The sequence below is a fragment of the Tasmannia lanceolata genome, unplaced genomic scaffold (assembly GCF_043159265.1).
Source record: "Tasmannia lanceolata isolate RefF3 unplaced genomic scaffold, GAP_Taslan_0.1 ptg000016l, whole genome shotgun sequence".
In the NCBI taxonomy this organism is placed as follows: domain Eukaryota; kingdom Viridiplantae; phylum Streptophyta; class Magnoliopsida; order Canellales; family Winteraceae; genus Tasmannia; species Tasmannia lanceolata.
Genome location: NW_027518693.1, coordinates 15,133,704 through 15,151,027, shown reverse-complemented (window position 1 = coordinate 15,151,027; position 17,324 = coordinate 15,133,704). Strand labels below are relative to the sequence as shown.

The 17,324-nt window shown below is 37.6% G+C and overlaps 1 protein-coding gene across 2 annotated transcripts; it reads right to left on the bottom strand.

Annotated features, from left to right (window-relative positions):
* Window positions 1-1,470: 1,470 nt before the first annotated feature.
* Window positions 1,471-14,920, bottom strand: LOC143848061 (protein FLX-like 1). 2 transcript variants are annotated; one of them, XM_077356856.1, is made up of 5 exons: window positions 14,391-14,920; window positions 7,218-7,390; window positions 6,886-6,968; window positions 4,004-4,084; window positions 1,471-2,434 (listed from the first exon to the last, which is right to left on the bottom strand). In XM_077356856.1, exons 1-5 carry the CDS (start codon window positions 14,882-14,884, stop codon window positions 2,213-2,215), a joined length of 1,053 nt encoding a protein of 350 aa, XP_077212971.1. In that variant the 5' UTR covers window positions 14,885-14,920; the 3' UTR covers window positions 1,471-2,212. The 2 variants fall into 2 exon arrangements, with proteins under 2 accessions (XP_077212971.1, XP_077212972.1); XM_077356857.1 differs by lacking the exon at window positions 4,004-4,084.
* Window positions 14,921-17,324: the final 2,404 nt, after the last annotated feature.

The window sequence follows — 17,324 nt, the reverse complement described above, 5'->3', positions numbered from 1 at the left end:
GGTGAATAAGACGAAAGGAAAATTTTGTTTTATGTTGTAAGAATGAAAATAAAACAAATTTTACATATGTTTTTACGTCTAAAGAAACAGAGCCTAAATGAATGATACTCTGTTGAAATCGTCCTCGACCAACTTAGATTTGGCGTATCAATGTATCATCCCCGACCTCTTCAACAGAAACCCGAAACAGATGTTTTCTACTCCTTGCTTGAGTGCTCGTACACTATTAAACAAGTGATTTACATCTAAATAGGTATTTTTAACCAGTTTTTAGGGATTTAATGCTCCCTCTCTTATCCGCCCTTCTCACAGAATTGGGTCTACCAATATACCATGGAAAAAAATTTTCATGGCTGCCAAATATGACCTTGGTGGTGTTTGCAGTTGGACGAACCTGGGTTTTCTTCACTGTGGTCCATGCACATACCCTCCTAGACCATCATAGCGTGGGCCACTACACGCTTAGGAAAGTCCTCTTCCCACCTTGAAACTCATCTAGGCATTACCCAGCCCCAACATTTTCGTTTAGCCCTACTCTCTATAGGGATTCTAAGCTATATAGACATCACAATCATATAACTGTGGATTATTACTATCCATATGATGCCTAGCCTTCTTAAGTCTCACCTACAACCTTGGCTCATCACATGGATGACATAGGCGTCACACCTTATTACTGATGATAATGCAAGACTAAGGAGAGATATCTCACAATGTGGATAAAGATTTGTGAGATTGGGAGATATCTTGCAATGTGGATAAAGATTTGTGAGTCGAAAATGCAAACGCCACAGGACATTCAAGTTCTCAAAATGAACCTGAAAATGACATTTAACATGAAGACAATTGCTATACTTGGGGTTGGGTTGGCGTTGAGAGGGATCAAAGGATTGCATCTATAACAGAAGTAAGTTATGGACTTGACAGATTTCACATGAACAGCAAACCTGATGACTTTACAGATTTCACATGAACAATTGCAGACCTGTTAATAATATTGCAGTGAAGTACGACCCAAGTTTGTACAATTATTAACTGTTACTTGCACATAATTTGCTCTATAAGCTTAAGATTCCAAGCACAGCCAAAAGTTTGGACAAAGAACATGATACTGCTAGTTTCAATGGCTAGAGAAATACTGCTACACCCCCAAAAGGACTAATTGTTATTTTATACTCAATAGAGGAGACCATTTGACACTAAGGAACTTCTCAGTACATTTCTTCGTGGCTCCTTTGATCATGAGTTCACAGTAATGCTGTTTACTTATTTCTAATAAACAATTCGATCCAACTTGCTAGCATTTAAATTTTAACAAGGAATACCAAGTGGCGATGCGGAAACTAAGCTGATAGCAAGATGTGTAGCAATTCAATTACGACCTGCTCTACTAAACTGTTGATGAAAATGAAATCATGAACCAAACATCTCTTAATCAGTAGCTTTAGTGAATAAAATCCACAACAAAAGCAGTTTCAAATGGCAGCTAGACAGGTTCTTTCTATATGCAAATTTCAAAGTTGAATTGTCAATCAGAGCTCAAGCAGATCAATTATGACCCCACCTACTCCACACTTGGTGGAAATGAAATCAAGAAACAAACATCTTGATGCAGGAAAACTCAAAACGGAATAAAGAATCTTAGGAGAAAGCTCTTGGGTTTGAATCTCAGATTTTTCAAATTAAAAGAAAGGTTTTAGATCCAACAAACACAATAATATGATAAATTTCAGATTCACTGGTCAATGAATGATATCAAACCTGAGAATCGAGCACTAGAACCTGAAAGTCGTAGCAACCTGAGGAAGTCCATTTTCCACCCTACAGACCTCTTTCCACACCACCAAACAATAATACTACTTCCCACCAACTAAATTTAAGCCAAAGCCACCTAGAGCCATATTACCGCCCTTCTAGACTAGCCAATCCGCACATCATTTGAATTGCCAGAGATGGTTCTCTTGGAACTCAAGTTCCCCACTGATGGTTTTGGGAGTGGGACAGGAGGAGGTAAGGGATATGAACTCCCTGTAACACTCTGAGAAGAGTCAACACCCAAACCCTCATTCTCATACAAATCATCTCTTTCTGGAATCAGCAGCCCAGCTAAATCTTTTGTCACAACTCCAAAACCCACAACATTGTTCTTGGTAGTTTTCTCTTATTTCCCCACCTCGGGGGCATCATCTATTTGTCATTGAACGCCCCTTGCTTATAAGCCCAAGCTTCTCGTTGCTTCTCTTTCAGAGTTAGGTATTGAACTCGCGTTGGGGTGTTTAAACAAGAATCCACCATTCCAGTGTTGTGATCGATCACCTCGTACATTCGGTCGTGGCCCTGTATGGCGGTTTGGTGGTTTTCCTTGTGATTTTTGACCGCTTTCAATGGCTGACAGGGTTTTAGCTTCATTTGCCTCTAGCGTGACTGGAGATTTCTGCAGGCAAGGGTTTGGGGAAGGGATGTGAGGGTTTAATTGTTAACAAACTTCATTATTTCGTTTTTTTTTATTTTTTAAATAACAAATCTAAAGATTCCATTTCAAAGGGAAAATCTGAACCAATTGAGTGTAAGGGAAAGCAATAATGTAATAAAAATTAAGGGATAATGGTTACCCAAGGAAACCACAATGGCATCTAGGAATCCATCTAGGAAAGACTACATTATTTATCAAAGGGATCTACATAGAAAGAGATGTATCATAAATCTACATGGAAATGAGGCTCCCAAGCTTTCAAGATTTTCATTCAACAATCATAATGTATTTTAACATGCCAAAGAACCTCTTTATGAAAAAAGTGACATGAGAAAAGAAAAGACCTTTTTTCGTTTTTTGAATTGCTCAAGATTTCTATGCCAAACTCTATCCAAATAAACTCCTAATTAACATTTAAAATTAAGAAAACCCCATCTTGAGTCATATACCCCTACGACTAACAACTAATGGAAAAACAAATAAAATAATTACGAAATCCTAGAACTTCTTTTTTTTTTGCCCATAAAAAAAAAGTTTCAAATTTCGGTTTCGGCTTCGAAATCTCAGTAAAAATCTTGTAAAATCACAGAAACATTTCGGTACAAAATCACGGCTGAAATCTAGGTAAAATTCTTCACCACTGGTTTTTCTTTTTATTTTTAGCCATTTTCTAGAAATATCTTGAAGGTTTCATGTTGTTCTTCTCTTTTCTATGAATGGAGGATTTTTGTAACATTTCGACAGAAACTTTGCCTTTTATATGAAAAGTTACATGTTTCGCAAATTTCAACCGGAACATTAATGGAATCCCGAAATTTCGGGCGAAATCTGGTATTTTTTCGAAACCAAGTGGATTTCATTCGGTAGGAGCTGAAATCAAAATATTTCGGCTGAAATTTAAAACTATGTTCCCTTTCCTACGACTATAAAACAACAACAAATAAAACCCCTACCACAAATAAAAGATGGAACTAGCACCTTTCTGGAAGAGCAATAATAGCACATGTAAATCAATGCATAAAGCCATAAACACTAGGCAGGTCAAAGATATATAACATCGCAGGAGATAATAGATTCCATAACATTCCTCAAAAAAAAATCACATCAACAATATATCGGCTATTAGCCTATTAGTATTTTTTTATGTATATGGTAAGAGAAGCCCAACATGTAAAGGAGACCAGTCCTTACGCCTATCATGATGCATTAACAAAAGCCATTTTCCACCTGAATGCTCGTGAGATGCAAGAGGAAACAAAATAAGCAAAAATATACTTTATGTGCCAAAAAGGAAATACGGAACAAAGAAAACCAAATAAACAGGCTAGCATCCGGTTTAAATTCACATACACCATGCCTGTCATAAAAAAATTTTAAATGGTGAAACAGAGGCATTAATGTATCCAGTAAAATTCCTTTTTTAAAATGAAAATGCCTATAGTAGAACTCCGGGGGGGGGCGCAATGTTTGGATCCCAAGTACTTGCAATCAAAAAAGAAACTGACTACAACCGAGTGTTTATCTATGTACATAAGTTTGTTGCATGTCATATGGACCATGTGAAGCAGCTACAGACCCATACTGAGAACCACCTTCAGCAGGACCCTGAACCTGAAATATAGAATTACTAATATTGTCATAAAGCAAGCACATTTTACCTACCCAAAAATAGCACATTTAATTCTTTAAAAAATTGATTATACTTGTAAATGCATTTATTAGGCAAGATAGAACTACTTGAATGCTATTTATCTGTTGAAATGAATTTCTATTTACCTGAATACACACTTCTACATTTACTTGTATAAACTAATGCTAGTGTAACACTATAGCTTCAAATATTATCCTACAACAGGACAGATGTGTTAGCATACGTGATATTTTCACATTTTCTGTTTCCAACACATAGGGCAGGTTTGGATATAGGCATTTTTATTTCAAAAAAAAGTAAAAAACCAAATCACACCCATGGTTTTAAATTTCGGAGGCCGAAATCCAGTACAATAAAAAGCCAATATTTTATTATTTACCAAATTTCGGCTGAAATTACCGAAATTTCGGAAAAATACTATATTTTAAAAAAAAATCAATTTCTCGAAATTTCGGTCGCGGTTGGTCCCAACCGAAATTTCTGATTTTGGACGAAATTTAAAACCATCACACTCATTATTTTCCTTTTCAAGGAATCTAAAGTTCTAATTTAGCAGGTTTCTGATTTCGGACGAAATTTAAAATCATCACACTCATTATTTTCCTTTTCAAGGAAGCTAAAGTTCTAATTTAACGGGTGATAAATTTTGTTTACCAGTCATCTTCCCCCTTTCTCCCACAGAAAAGCAAGAACAGAAGAATCAACCATGCGAAGTTCCTCCCCCGAGGCTACAAGTGTTTTCTCCTTCATCTCCCTCCTCTCTATGGTCATCACCTGTGCTTCATCCACAGGTACCGAAATCCTCCACCATAGCGAAAACTCGCTTTTCGCAAGTAATATCAAATCCGCCACCGTAGCAAATGCCGGCAACTAGAATGCCACTGAAAGCCTTTTCGCTCTGATTGACGATGGCTTCCTATCAGCTACCGGAAGGTTCAAGAATGAAGACCACCCTCTCCGCCTTTCGGCTACATCAACAACCCTTTCGCTCTTCTCCAGTGATGTCGAATCCGCCACTGCAAATGTCGGCAACTAATTGTTCTGTTCTACCACGGGTGCTGCCTTTTCCTTTCTCGTTGCCTTTTCAGTACTAGGTTCTTTTCCTCTAAACCCCAATATCGATAGAACCAAGGACAAAACAGTTGATTCGAAACCCTTTTTTTACTTCCTTGAACCGAAACCCTAACTTCACTTCCTTGAACATTATACCAAGGTTTTTTTAGAATAATATTCTTTGATTTTCATTCGAATGGCTCCAAAGATGGCCCCATCCAATTCAATTAATACAAACCAGTTTATTTCCTCCTTGGATCTAACGACTCAACCCATCTCTCTTTGGCTTCTTTTATCTCTCTTTCTCTCTTCCCCTGGCCTGAAATGCATCACAAATTTCATCCACGATGGCTATTAACCATCAACTCTTCATCTCCTTCAAGTCCATGCTTAGCTCAAGACATCCTGGCAAAGAGATAGTTAGAAAATGCAACGATAGAACTCTGTTCTACCATCGAAAGAAGTGTGAGGTATCGGGATTCGACGATCTGATATCTCCTTGAGTGGGTCGCATGGGCAAGATCAAGAGAAACAAGGTGGGTTGCTCGAGTGCCAAAGGTAACAAACTTTTTTTTTTTTGAAAGGTAAAGGCAGCTTCTTCAAGCTTAGGAAGATCTTCTTTGGAAAATATCTGACTAGCCAATAGGCCAGCGCAAGATTCGACATGGAGTTCGGAGTCTTTAGGATTGCCGAACTGGACCCTGCTCCCCAGTTATCAAACGGGGTGAATTGGATCCTCCTCTTATAGTGATCAAATGTATCAAATGTGTCGTCAAAGGCGGCGAAAACTCTAGTCTATGGAAGAGGCAACATGGGGTGGTATTAGAAGGTATGGTTTTAGATTTCGACCGAAATCCGAAATTTATTTCGGTGAGTACCGAAACCGATGAAATTTATCAAATTTTGGCGAAATTTGCTATAAAATATTAATTTTTTATTCCGTTAGAGAATTTCGTACAGAATTGCAGAAAATTTGACAGAAATTTCGGTAATTTTGGTCGAAATTTCGTCCCGAAAAAAAAAAACGGGCATTTCACTAGCTATATGGAATTTCGGATGAAATTTCGGTTTCGTATAAGTCTGAAATTTTAGCAGAAACCGAAATTTAAAACCATGTTAGAAGGACTCCAATTTCAACAACAGCAGCATTGTTGCCTCTCTTGTAGCATCCTTTATAGGAAGAAGAAGAGGAAGCCATGTTTCGGTGTCCTACAAACCAAACGTTCATATATTTGTTATTTTTTAATTTTTTGTTTCAATTTCATGAAATTCTCCCTCTAGGAGTCATGATACTTTTAGATTCACCAAAACATAGATGTCCCATTGTCCAGGAAAAAAAACATAAAATTTTTCCAGGAAGGTTTTATTCACAAAAAAAAAAACTTTCTGCACATCCAAATATGCACGCGGTGTCTCTGATATCACATGTCAAAGGTCTTCATGGATACTCCTGACAACATTAAGGGGCCATTTGTAACTGAGGAAAAAATAATGGAGAAAATATTCCAAGAAAAAAAATCCAATCTACTAGCTATTTTGCATGAAAACAGGGAAACTTTTCGATTTTGGAAAAAGTTCCATAAAAAATTAGTTTACCAAATGCAGGATAATTCATTTTCCATGGAAAATAATTTCCAATAAAAAATTTCCATGCATCCAAACATCTGGCATGGAAGTCTGAGTAAAACACCAAATGATGAAGACGCACCTGGCGCATGCCATAAACATCAGAATATGAACTTCCTCCATAACCCATCTCAGGATTTCCATAGCTTCCAGCATATCCAGGACCTGTAATTTTCAAAGTTAAAGGATCAGAAAGGAAAAAACAAACAAAGCTAACAGTGCAGATACATGGGAGACGATATAAACAGGCCGATATTAACCCAAAAAAATAAAAAAAATTATGATATCCCGAGATTTTCCCTTGCCGAGAAATACCCGAGAACGATATTTGTGACATAGCCTGTAATCTAATAAAGGCTGGAAATTATAGCAGGATAACAATCTGAAGATCAACAAGTTGTGGAAATATCACACCTGGGCTTGCTGCGGCTGCTGCAGCAGCAGCTGCTCGTGCTCTCTTTTCAGCATTAGCAAGTTCGGCACGTAGTTTTTCAACCTCACGAGCCATGGAAATCATATTCTTCTCCATTGCTTGACTTTGTTCAAGGTTATCAGCATGTGCTTTTTTCTCATATTCTACAGCAGCTCTGTCCATATTCATAAAGGAGCATTAGCATTACTTGTCCCGAAAAAAGCGACCAAGGAAGATTATTTGGGCTTGTTAGAACCCATAAAAACAATGATAGGAAATTATTACAACGATCAGAGTTACGGACAATACGATCATTTTCTGAATGTGTACTAGGAACAAGATTGGTTTGCTTATGAGATATTTGAGGTTGTATTGGGCCAGGGAATCAACTTTGTAATCTGATGTTATTATTCGAAAAAAAAAGGAAATTTTGTATCCAGTGTCAGGGGCTTGGAAGGCTATATGTGTGAGTAATTTAATTTGGGAATATGGTTTAGAGTGGCCATAGAAAAAAGTCAGATTTTGAGAGGAACCATGTTTCGATGTCAGATTGTTGTTTCGTATTTGCAAGGAACATGAGTGTCGGGGTTGAAGTTAGGGTGGTTAGGAGTTTGGACTCCCATCACTAGAAAACATGGGTAAAATAACGAGTTCAGTCACTACTTGGGCTCCTCATATTACTGAATGGCATTTAAATTTGTAGGTCACACATATAGATTTTGCAAATGGTGTCTGGACAGTGTCTTCTCTGTTGCGACATTCTAACAAAATACTTGTCAGTATCAGAATAAATGATCTTTCTTCTTGTTGAGGGACAATTTCTATGGAAGCTAAGTTTTTCGGCTGGGGTATGGATGATATGGACCAAGCACAACAATAGGATATTCAAAGATATCCTCCTTTTTATCATTAAAAAAAGGATATTCAGAGATAAAAAAACTGGTGTCACAATTATTAACAAGATAGAAGGATGCATCATCTTAGGCGAGCGAGCTAGGAAGGGGTTCAGAATCTTCAGATTTCAGAATGTGCTGGGAAAAGATAGCAAAACAAATGCTTCTCTTGAGAAGAAAGTGGCAAGATGGAAGCCCCCAATTTACCACCTCAAGCATAACTTTGAAGGCCCATATATAGGTAACCTATAACCATATGAGGTGGGTGGCATAGTTAGAGATCATGAGGGGATGGTAAGGTTGGCCTACTCTAGAAAATTGGGGGTCAAAGACTCAAGGGAGGCAAGCGTTTTAAGCAATTAAAGGAATGAATCATGTATTTAACGATTTCAAGGGTCAATTCGTGGTTGAAGACGATTCATGGAATTTGATTACGTGGGTTTATGAAAAAGGTCATGAAGACTAGCTGGCTCCATGCAGGAAAGTTTCACACATATGTTCCACATTTGAGGTGTCATTTCAGCATGTGATCAGGGATGTAAATGATGGGAGAACACCTTTCCCAAAGAAGGGGTGGGAGAGTGACGCACTGGCGGCAGGAGAGCGAGTCCATGTCTAGCTTGTAGTAGTGGTTTTTGGATCCTTGTGTTGTTTGTATTTTTATTTTGTGTTTCTTGAACCATCTCAACAACATTATCATATTTCTTTTGTCAAAACTATCAATCTAGGGTTTGATGGAAACACAAACAAAGAAATTAGACATAATAATTCATCACGTTCTATGATTACATCCACGAGTGAATATTACAAAGTATAAAGATAACCGCAAGGACTTCAACCAAGATCTTATCTCAACCCTAATCCCACTACTACAGTTTCACCAAAACACAAAAGCTATGCAACTTGCATGTGCCAACTAATGTCAGGGGCCTTTCAATCTTGCATCATAAACACAAAAGCTCTGATACCATATGAAACGACCAGTTACTCCAAAAGCTTAAGCTTTTAGAGAAGTCGGTAAGTTTCTAACATGGTATCAAAGCCAAAGGTCTCGAGTTCAAACCTCCCCAATTGCAAAAAAAATCCACATGCAATGGTCGGCCCAAGGTGGGACCACATGTCCCACGTGTTTGCCAAGTGGGCCACACATGAGGGGGGGTGTTAAAATATAAAAGATTAAATACTACCCTTCTCCAACAGCTTAATCCATCTAAATCGATCCTCAAAATCACCTTAAAACCCCAACTTGGACCCGTAAAACATAAGCTATACCACTTTAAATCTCCCAAAATAAACCTAATGAGCAAGACCTGAATTTTTATCCCTTTGCAAGACTAAAGACTTTTTACAAAATCCATAATCTGCCTTTTCCAAGTCAAAAGAAAATGAACCCTTCTTCTTTCATTTCTTATTTCTTCTCTGTGGAACTTGCATGTGGTCGAGCAGGTCCAGTAATATGTTCTGCTGCACAAAGGAAAAGGATGCCCCTACAACATAAAGAGGGTAAATGATGATTCTAGTATAGATGTGATCGTCAGAAGGAAGTGAATGTAATGATGGAATATCTTCTCATTCAATTCGTCTCCAGAAAATGGACACGGAACTTCTTGAAACTCTTTAATAACCAATGGATGATACTAGGTTTCTTCAATTTTGGTATTTATGTATTTGTTTCCTTTAAGAGATAAACTATTGTTAGTGGTTATTCCCAATCATTAAGGGAGATTTTCAACGAGTTCAATGATATAATCTGCAAGGGTATCCTGATATAGGGGCTTCTCATTATTCAGTGACTAGCAAAACAACTAGAAGATTCATTATTTTCTTTTTTGCCCCATGGCACCTAGTCTTTGGAGGTGTTTGAGTAAGACGTCAAACTAAGACCATTTTTTAGGTGAAAGGCCCCACTGCCCAAGGTAATATCGATGATATTTTGATTAGCAACCTAGGCCAGGTATTTGAGCGTATTGGAAATGCGTACGAAGAGGTCAGGTATTAGAGCGTATTGGAAATGAGTAGGAAGAAATCAACATGGTTTTTACAGATCCTATCGGCTATCTGTGTTCCAAATCTGTCAATTATAGAGGTTAGTGCATTATTGGAGGACCTTGAGCATTTTCCATATCTTTTTCTAGCCCTTAAATTGCAAAAGGCAACCCATGATGCAATACTGTAGGTACATAGAGATGGTTGTGCACCTTGGAGGCTTGTGAATTAGATGGAAGTTCACATAATATATAAATATACATTAATATTAATGTTAAACTTTATTCAAGAAAGAAGAAAAACCCTACATGCTTAAAATAGCCATAACAAAAGAGTCACTAATGGGTTGGAAATTGATTAGGCACAACCAGATACTCCATAAAGAGATAAGTTGTGATGTGCTCCAGCCTCTAGGCAATGTGCTTCTCTTTGAATGTGAGAAGCATCTAGGGTTTTTTACCAAGCAAGAACATACAAGATCTCGTTTGCAATAGAGGCCAAATTCCACAAGAAAAAACCATCACTTACCTAGTTCATGTAATAAAATTGAAGGAAAAATCAACAATCATCATCATTGCCATTCAAAAAAAAACCCACAATCATCATAGGTATGGGAGCAAGTATAGAAAGATGTCTAAGATAATCGCAACAAGCTGAGAACCACCAACTGTAAAGGCTATGACAATCATAAACAAGTTAATAACCACTAACGGTAAAGCAAACGACCAAAAACTTCTTCAGCGGTTATATTAAGTTTATCTAACTACTTCATGGAGGAGCTTTCATGGAGATTCATGATCTCGATCATATGGGATAAGGTATGGCATGCCTCAAGAATCATCTATTGTTCTTTTGGTATTACCTTTCGCTTAGCACTTCCATATCTTTCTTCTTCTTTTTCACATTGAGTTTTTATTTTCTAATTATCCTTGATCCAAATGGATTTCTTTTCTTCAAGACCTGGGAGTTTGTCTCCTTGGTCTCCATTTCTTTGCTTCAAGACCAAGTACTCGACTCTCGTATAACAGTGCATGAACCAATCTCGAATTCTCCCCTCCAGGAACCTATATACTCTTCAATAGAATCTCATACAGTCAAGGTTTTAAATTTCTGTTTTGGAATGTGTTTCAGCCCTCAACGAAACTGAAATTTCAGCCGAAATTTCAAAATTTAGGACCAAATATATCGAAATAAAATAAGGTAATATATTATCCCGGCTGAAATTTCGGGATAATATTAAATAATGAATAAAAACCTGATTTTTTGGAGATATTCCTTAAATTCCAGCCCAGAACTTGGGGGAAAACGAAATTTTGGTCAAAATTTCGAAAATCATCAAAATTTTGTAACGTTTCGACTTCAACCAATTTCGGTTTCGGTCTCGAACGAAACCCGAAATTTCGGATTTCGGTCGAAATTTAAAACCTTACATACAGTTGCTGCAGACAATATGTCCAATCGTCAAAATAAAGAGAATGAACTTGAATTCAAGCTATTTTGGAATCAAATATCCAATCTGCTGGAAACAAGCATTTGCAGTTGGAATGTCTAGTGAATTGGCTTCAAAAATCATAGTTTTAAAGTTACACTGAAACTGACACGAAACAACCGAAATATTTCTGCTTTCATCCCTATCGAAAAACATACTAAAACCGAGATGCATAGCAAAAACAAAACCATAAGTTTATTAATGGTATATTTTTTATATCAATTGTATGCAAAATGTAGCGTATGTATTATATATAAATATTTATATGAATTACGTGTGAAATGTGGTATGTACTGAATTGAATTACCAGACATGTGCGACAATGCGTACATGTTACTAGGTTTTTATGTTGTTTAACCATTATAGTTGGGGTTTTTTTTTTTTTTTTTTTTTTTTTTTGCTTCTGCGATGATTTTTTAGAATACATTTGTGCTTATTCTAGCACTTCCTGAAGTTCCATCTGAAATATCCATCATTTGCATATGTTTCCATAATTTTTCATAATTTTACAAGATTCCATCTCCAACCGAAATGAAAAACATTCCGTTTTCATGCCAAACCGAGATGGAAAGTGAAACCAAAATTTAAAACCTTGTCCAAATTCCAAAGAAAATTGCCAGATCAATTCTTTTGAGAAAATCACCACCTTCCATTGATAATAAAGTTCGAAATCTGGAACATTAGAGGGATGAATTCTCCCTTCAAGAGAGGTGAAATAAGAAATGTAACTGTAAGCTTGCATTTTTAAAAGAATTTTGTCATTTTCTCCTCCTTTGAAAAGTCAAAAAGGAAGGCCCTCATCATTTCCCTCCCTATTTACAACATGTGTCATGCTTCTTTTAAGTGTACAAAACACCCCAAACTTATTCAAATTTACAAAGGGCTGCCACTAAGCCCTAAAAACGTGTTTTCCCTCTGTCCATTGGCATTTTTCCCCAAAGCTTCCAAGATTTCATTTTTTCACCCAAGATCCAACCTTATATGGCTAAATCTCTTCAAAAATTTCAAATCCCACCCTAGATCCACCATTCCTTCAAGAAATCTCAATCAAACCCATGTTTACATATTGATTTTCCATAAAATAAAAACATCAAAATCCCCTTGATAGATTTGTCCTAACGTCTCTTTTCCTCCCATTCCTCTCTCTACACAACAATTCCCACACAGGAAAACCACATCTACAAGCCTTTTCGTCTCTTCGAGCAAATTTCTTCTTTTCTTTCTTCTCCTCTACATTTCCGCCATTCTTTTAATCTTGGAACAGCAGCCAAGCGCCATCTTATGGCCCTCAAAAAGGGTGTCCAAGACCCACCCTCATTCTTCTCTCGCGGCTTTATTGGTTCATCTGCAACTCAAAGGGGAAGGACTGAAACCCTTATTTCTTGGATTTCTATATGCTTATTTCTGATTTCATTGTCTGCATATTGTACAGTCTGAAAGTTGAAAATAATGCTCAGTAGTTGTTTAATCTATAGTAAATTTCTACAATATCAACCCCCTTTGGCTGTTTACTAGTTTTCTTATTCACTAATTTTAAAATCCAGTTTATCGTAGTGATTCTTTCTGCCATCTGAAGATAAATCTCTTCTCCTTTGCTAAAATTTGAGCCACGCGCCCTGAAGCTATACTTTGCAAATCAATTTCCCCCGTTTCATTTGCTTGGCTGATATGCTTTACAGTACACCACTCTACTATACTCCTGTCTGTGATTCATTATTTAAATCCAGATTACACAAGTCATTGCGCATTTATTAGATTCCACATTCATTAGTTGGCATAAATTTGTAATAGCGTGGACTATATGCCTGATTGTCCAAAACTGTTGTCATCAGCTCATATTAATTGGTCCATTATTTGATTGCAGAATATCTTCTGTTTTCTTTCTTATCTATAGTTATCTGGAATTGAAATTTTGTTAATTAAAGAACCATATCATTGTCCTTGATCCAATTGGCCCATTAATATCTTGATTTTGAGCGGATAAAAAAATCTGTGAAATTAAACTAGTGACTCCACTTCAATTGTTAGATCCAAGTCCAAAATTCAAATACACTTCCCGTTACAAGTTTTGAATTTAAACTTAAAAATTTTTAATTTTATTAGTTTTCAGTAACATCCCAACATCACATCACCTCTGAACGATATAAATTATTGAAACTAGATGTGATACATTAGTTGAAAGAAAGGATCTGGTTATCTACAGAGATTAACCAATGGCATTGAGGACATTTTAGATATGGTGGAGGGGTATCCACTATCCAACTTCTTTTCAGCTTGTCTTTAGATCAACCAAGTTGAACCTTTCTGTAGTCGAACGAGGCTTGGAGATATTTGATCACTTGCTCCATTGAGGGTTTTGTTGTTCTTATTTTTGCTTTGAATTGGTCGTAGCACTCAGTCGAGCAGCCTTTGATTTTCTTATTAATACTGTTTAGCCTTTTAAAAAAAATTATCTAGTCTCTGTTAATGATACAATGAGAATACTAGATTACATGAAAACAAGAAGCATAACATAATTAATCTACACAACTACATTCTGCAATCAAGCAATGAAAATAATAAATCATACACAAAATTATGCTGTACAGTTTATACACCAGATTCAATAACGCAATAAAATCACTATAATTGATGCATAAGAAGCCTAAACTCCACCTAATTCACCCAATCTAATTCCATACAATATAATCCTAGACCAAAACACACATGTTAAAATTAAAACCAAACCAAAATCATGAAAAAAAAAACCCTAAAGACCAGAAAAAAAAAATAGGAAAGGAGTGTAAAATGTAACAGAAATACCTAACCTGCCCCTCTGGATCTCCTGATGCATGCTCGCAATATCCGCCTTAATGGCAGGTCCCTGTTGGAGCTCCGCCCGGGCCCGGGCCAGGTCAGCAGTTACAGACTGTAACTGCGCGGTGAGCTCCTGGCGGGCCCCGACGAGCTTCTGGACATCGGTGCGGACCTGCGCCAGCTCAGCGGCAGCGGAATCGAGGGATCGGACTTCGGCCTCCATGGCGAGAGATCGCTCGTAGAGTTCGCGGATGCGAGCGTCGCGCTCGGCTTTCAGATCGGCGGTGGATACGGAGGCGCGGCGGAGCTCGTGCTGGGCGGCGGCGAGTTCTTGCTTGAGAGCCACGTGGGTGGCTGCGAGCCGTTGATTGTCGAGGAGTAGGGCTTGGATGTCTCGGTGTTGGACGGCGATGCGTTCTTCGAGGTGGAGTGGGTGGGGTCGGGGGTTTTGGAGGAGTGGGTGGATTAGGGCATGGCCTGGTGGGATTCGGTTTCTTCCTTCCATGATGATTATGATGATTAAAGACTCTCAGACTCAAGGGAAAGAGAGAAAGATGGGAGTGATTGTCTGTCTCTCCCTCTGTATGTAAGAGTGAGTTTTGGTTTTTGATATTGGCACTACCACGTTTTGATAACTGTGGTAAATCGTCCTGTCTTTTATTATTAAACAACTGTTAAATAAAATAATATTTACACTTTCCCAAAACGGAGTTATCGGACCCAATTAAATAAGAAAAGACAGCGTGAATTAGTGCAACTATCAAAACATTGAAGTGCCAATATCGGTTACGTTTGTTAATGTGAGTTTCAAAAGTAATGTAGTGCTTACACATGGGATGATCTAAACGGTCCATTTGATAGGCTACGGTATAAATAATTTGTGCTTCAATCAGTAGAGGGTTGGGTTCATTCTAAGGAAATACTAGTCTATACGGTTTAGATCAACCTGTGGCCCACCAAATGGACGGTCTCGATCACCCTATGGTGTAAGCCGTGCAGTAGTCAACAGGAGGAGACAGGCATTGAGTTTATCTAGAAACTACCTGGTAGAATGATGTCTGGTTGTCAATCTTGTAGAGTATTGGTAGGGGGTGTCATTGCCCATATAAAGAGAATGGAGAGAGGGAAGGGAGAAAGCATATTCCAAGGAGTTTATAAGGAGGTGAGAGAAGGGTGGGACATAAGCATGCATGCACTATTACCAAACAAACAAATTGATTTTCAAAAAAAGCCAATGATATGCTAGTTTTTAAGGCATTACTAGTAGGCTTGAGGGATTTCATTACTATATTACCAACCAAACAAGGAATTCTGCTGATGGGGCACTCAAATACCGAGCAAAACCCCTAAGCCATCTTGGCTTTTGTGCAACCGAAAGACTAGCCCCTGTTCACTGAGAAGCAATTCTGAGTCCAACATGGATTGTATTGTTTGTTTTGGATTTTGAGAACCCACTCGTGAGTCCAAAACTGATTGTTTGACTCAAAATTAAATGCAATTTTGAGTTCAATAACTAAGAAATCTAGGTTGCCTAAGATTTTTAGTGCATTCCTCTTTTCTCTCTTCAATCGAAAATTTGTTCTTTTTAAAGTTAATCCCGTTGCAAATGGGACGGCCCTGTTCTTTTTTGGATTTTGAGAACCGATTTTGAGCCCTAAATTGATTATTGGACTAAAAAATGCCTTTAATTTCCAATAATCAGTTTATTGACTTCAAAATTAGTTCTCAAAAGGCCCAAGGCATCTTTGGAAACCATTGAAGTATATATTGGGTTAATGGGCGATGATATTGTCACCCCCCCTGCGTACGCATTCGCCCCCCTTATTAATGCTTTTTGACGTCAAATCAAGCCAAAAGGGGAGCGAATGCGTAATTTAGGGGGGGTGACAATATCATCTCCCAAAATATTTTGCGAAAGCCATTTGCATATATAAGATTATATATGAAAATAAGCTTCCCAACGCACTATGTGTAAATTCACCTCCCTGCAGGTGATCTGGAAGTCTTCTTCACGTTTTTGAATTCTTGAACTTGTATTCGGTAGAGGAGATGCGAGAGATCACTTCAAGTGCAAATTGTTTAATAAGAAACAAGAGAAAATGAAAGATTGATTGGTGATGGACTCTTTCATTTAATAAAAAGATGGCCTCATGCAAGCTTAATTTTCCAATTGATAGACTTTGTTCTCAAGGTAATAGATCACACCAGCGGAACCATAAACGGGGTCTAGCATTCGCATATTCGCTTCCTAGACGATACTACTCACAACATCGGCTCTTTGATGAATTCGAAGCACCTGTTAGAAGAATAATTAGAGACTCAAAATAATTTACCAGACTAATGTGTTGAATATGCCCATTTGATAATTGAACTTTAACCTTGAAAGCTACTAATTTTTTTAACCAACACTCTACAAGTCATTGAGCGAACAATGGTATCATTGACTTGTAAAACTTTCTAGTATTGCCATCTCCATACTAGCTTAGCAAATGACGGGTTTAGATCACCCTAATGCCTTTTGGTGATATATTCATATCTTTTGGCACCTCTCACTCATTTTTAAGTTTGCTTCATAAGAAGAGGGTATATGAAATAATGTTACTTTCTATATCTAACAAACAGTCTTCTCAGGCCATGGCGTCAGATTTTTTTTTAGAGTCAAATAAATCTAAGATTCACAAAAAAAGATTACTAATTCAAAATTAAAGAGGGGAAATTCCATCTCAGAACTCCAACATCATGAGTTTACTGTTTGTATTGATACACCCCAATTATAAAGATAGTATGGTTTTTGTTAAAAACACCCGCCCCGCCCTGAGATAATTTATTGGGCATTGTAGGGTTTGGAAAAAACCGACCCGCCCGACCCGAGTTGCAACCCTACAATTGGGATGAGTTTCCATGTTGCATCAATGACCCTGTTGCATCAACGATTTGCACTCACA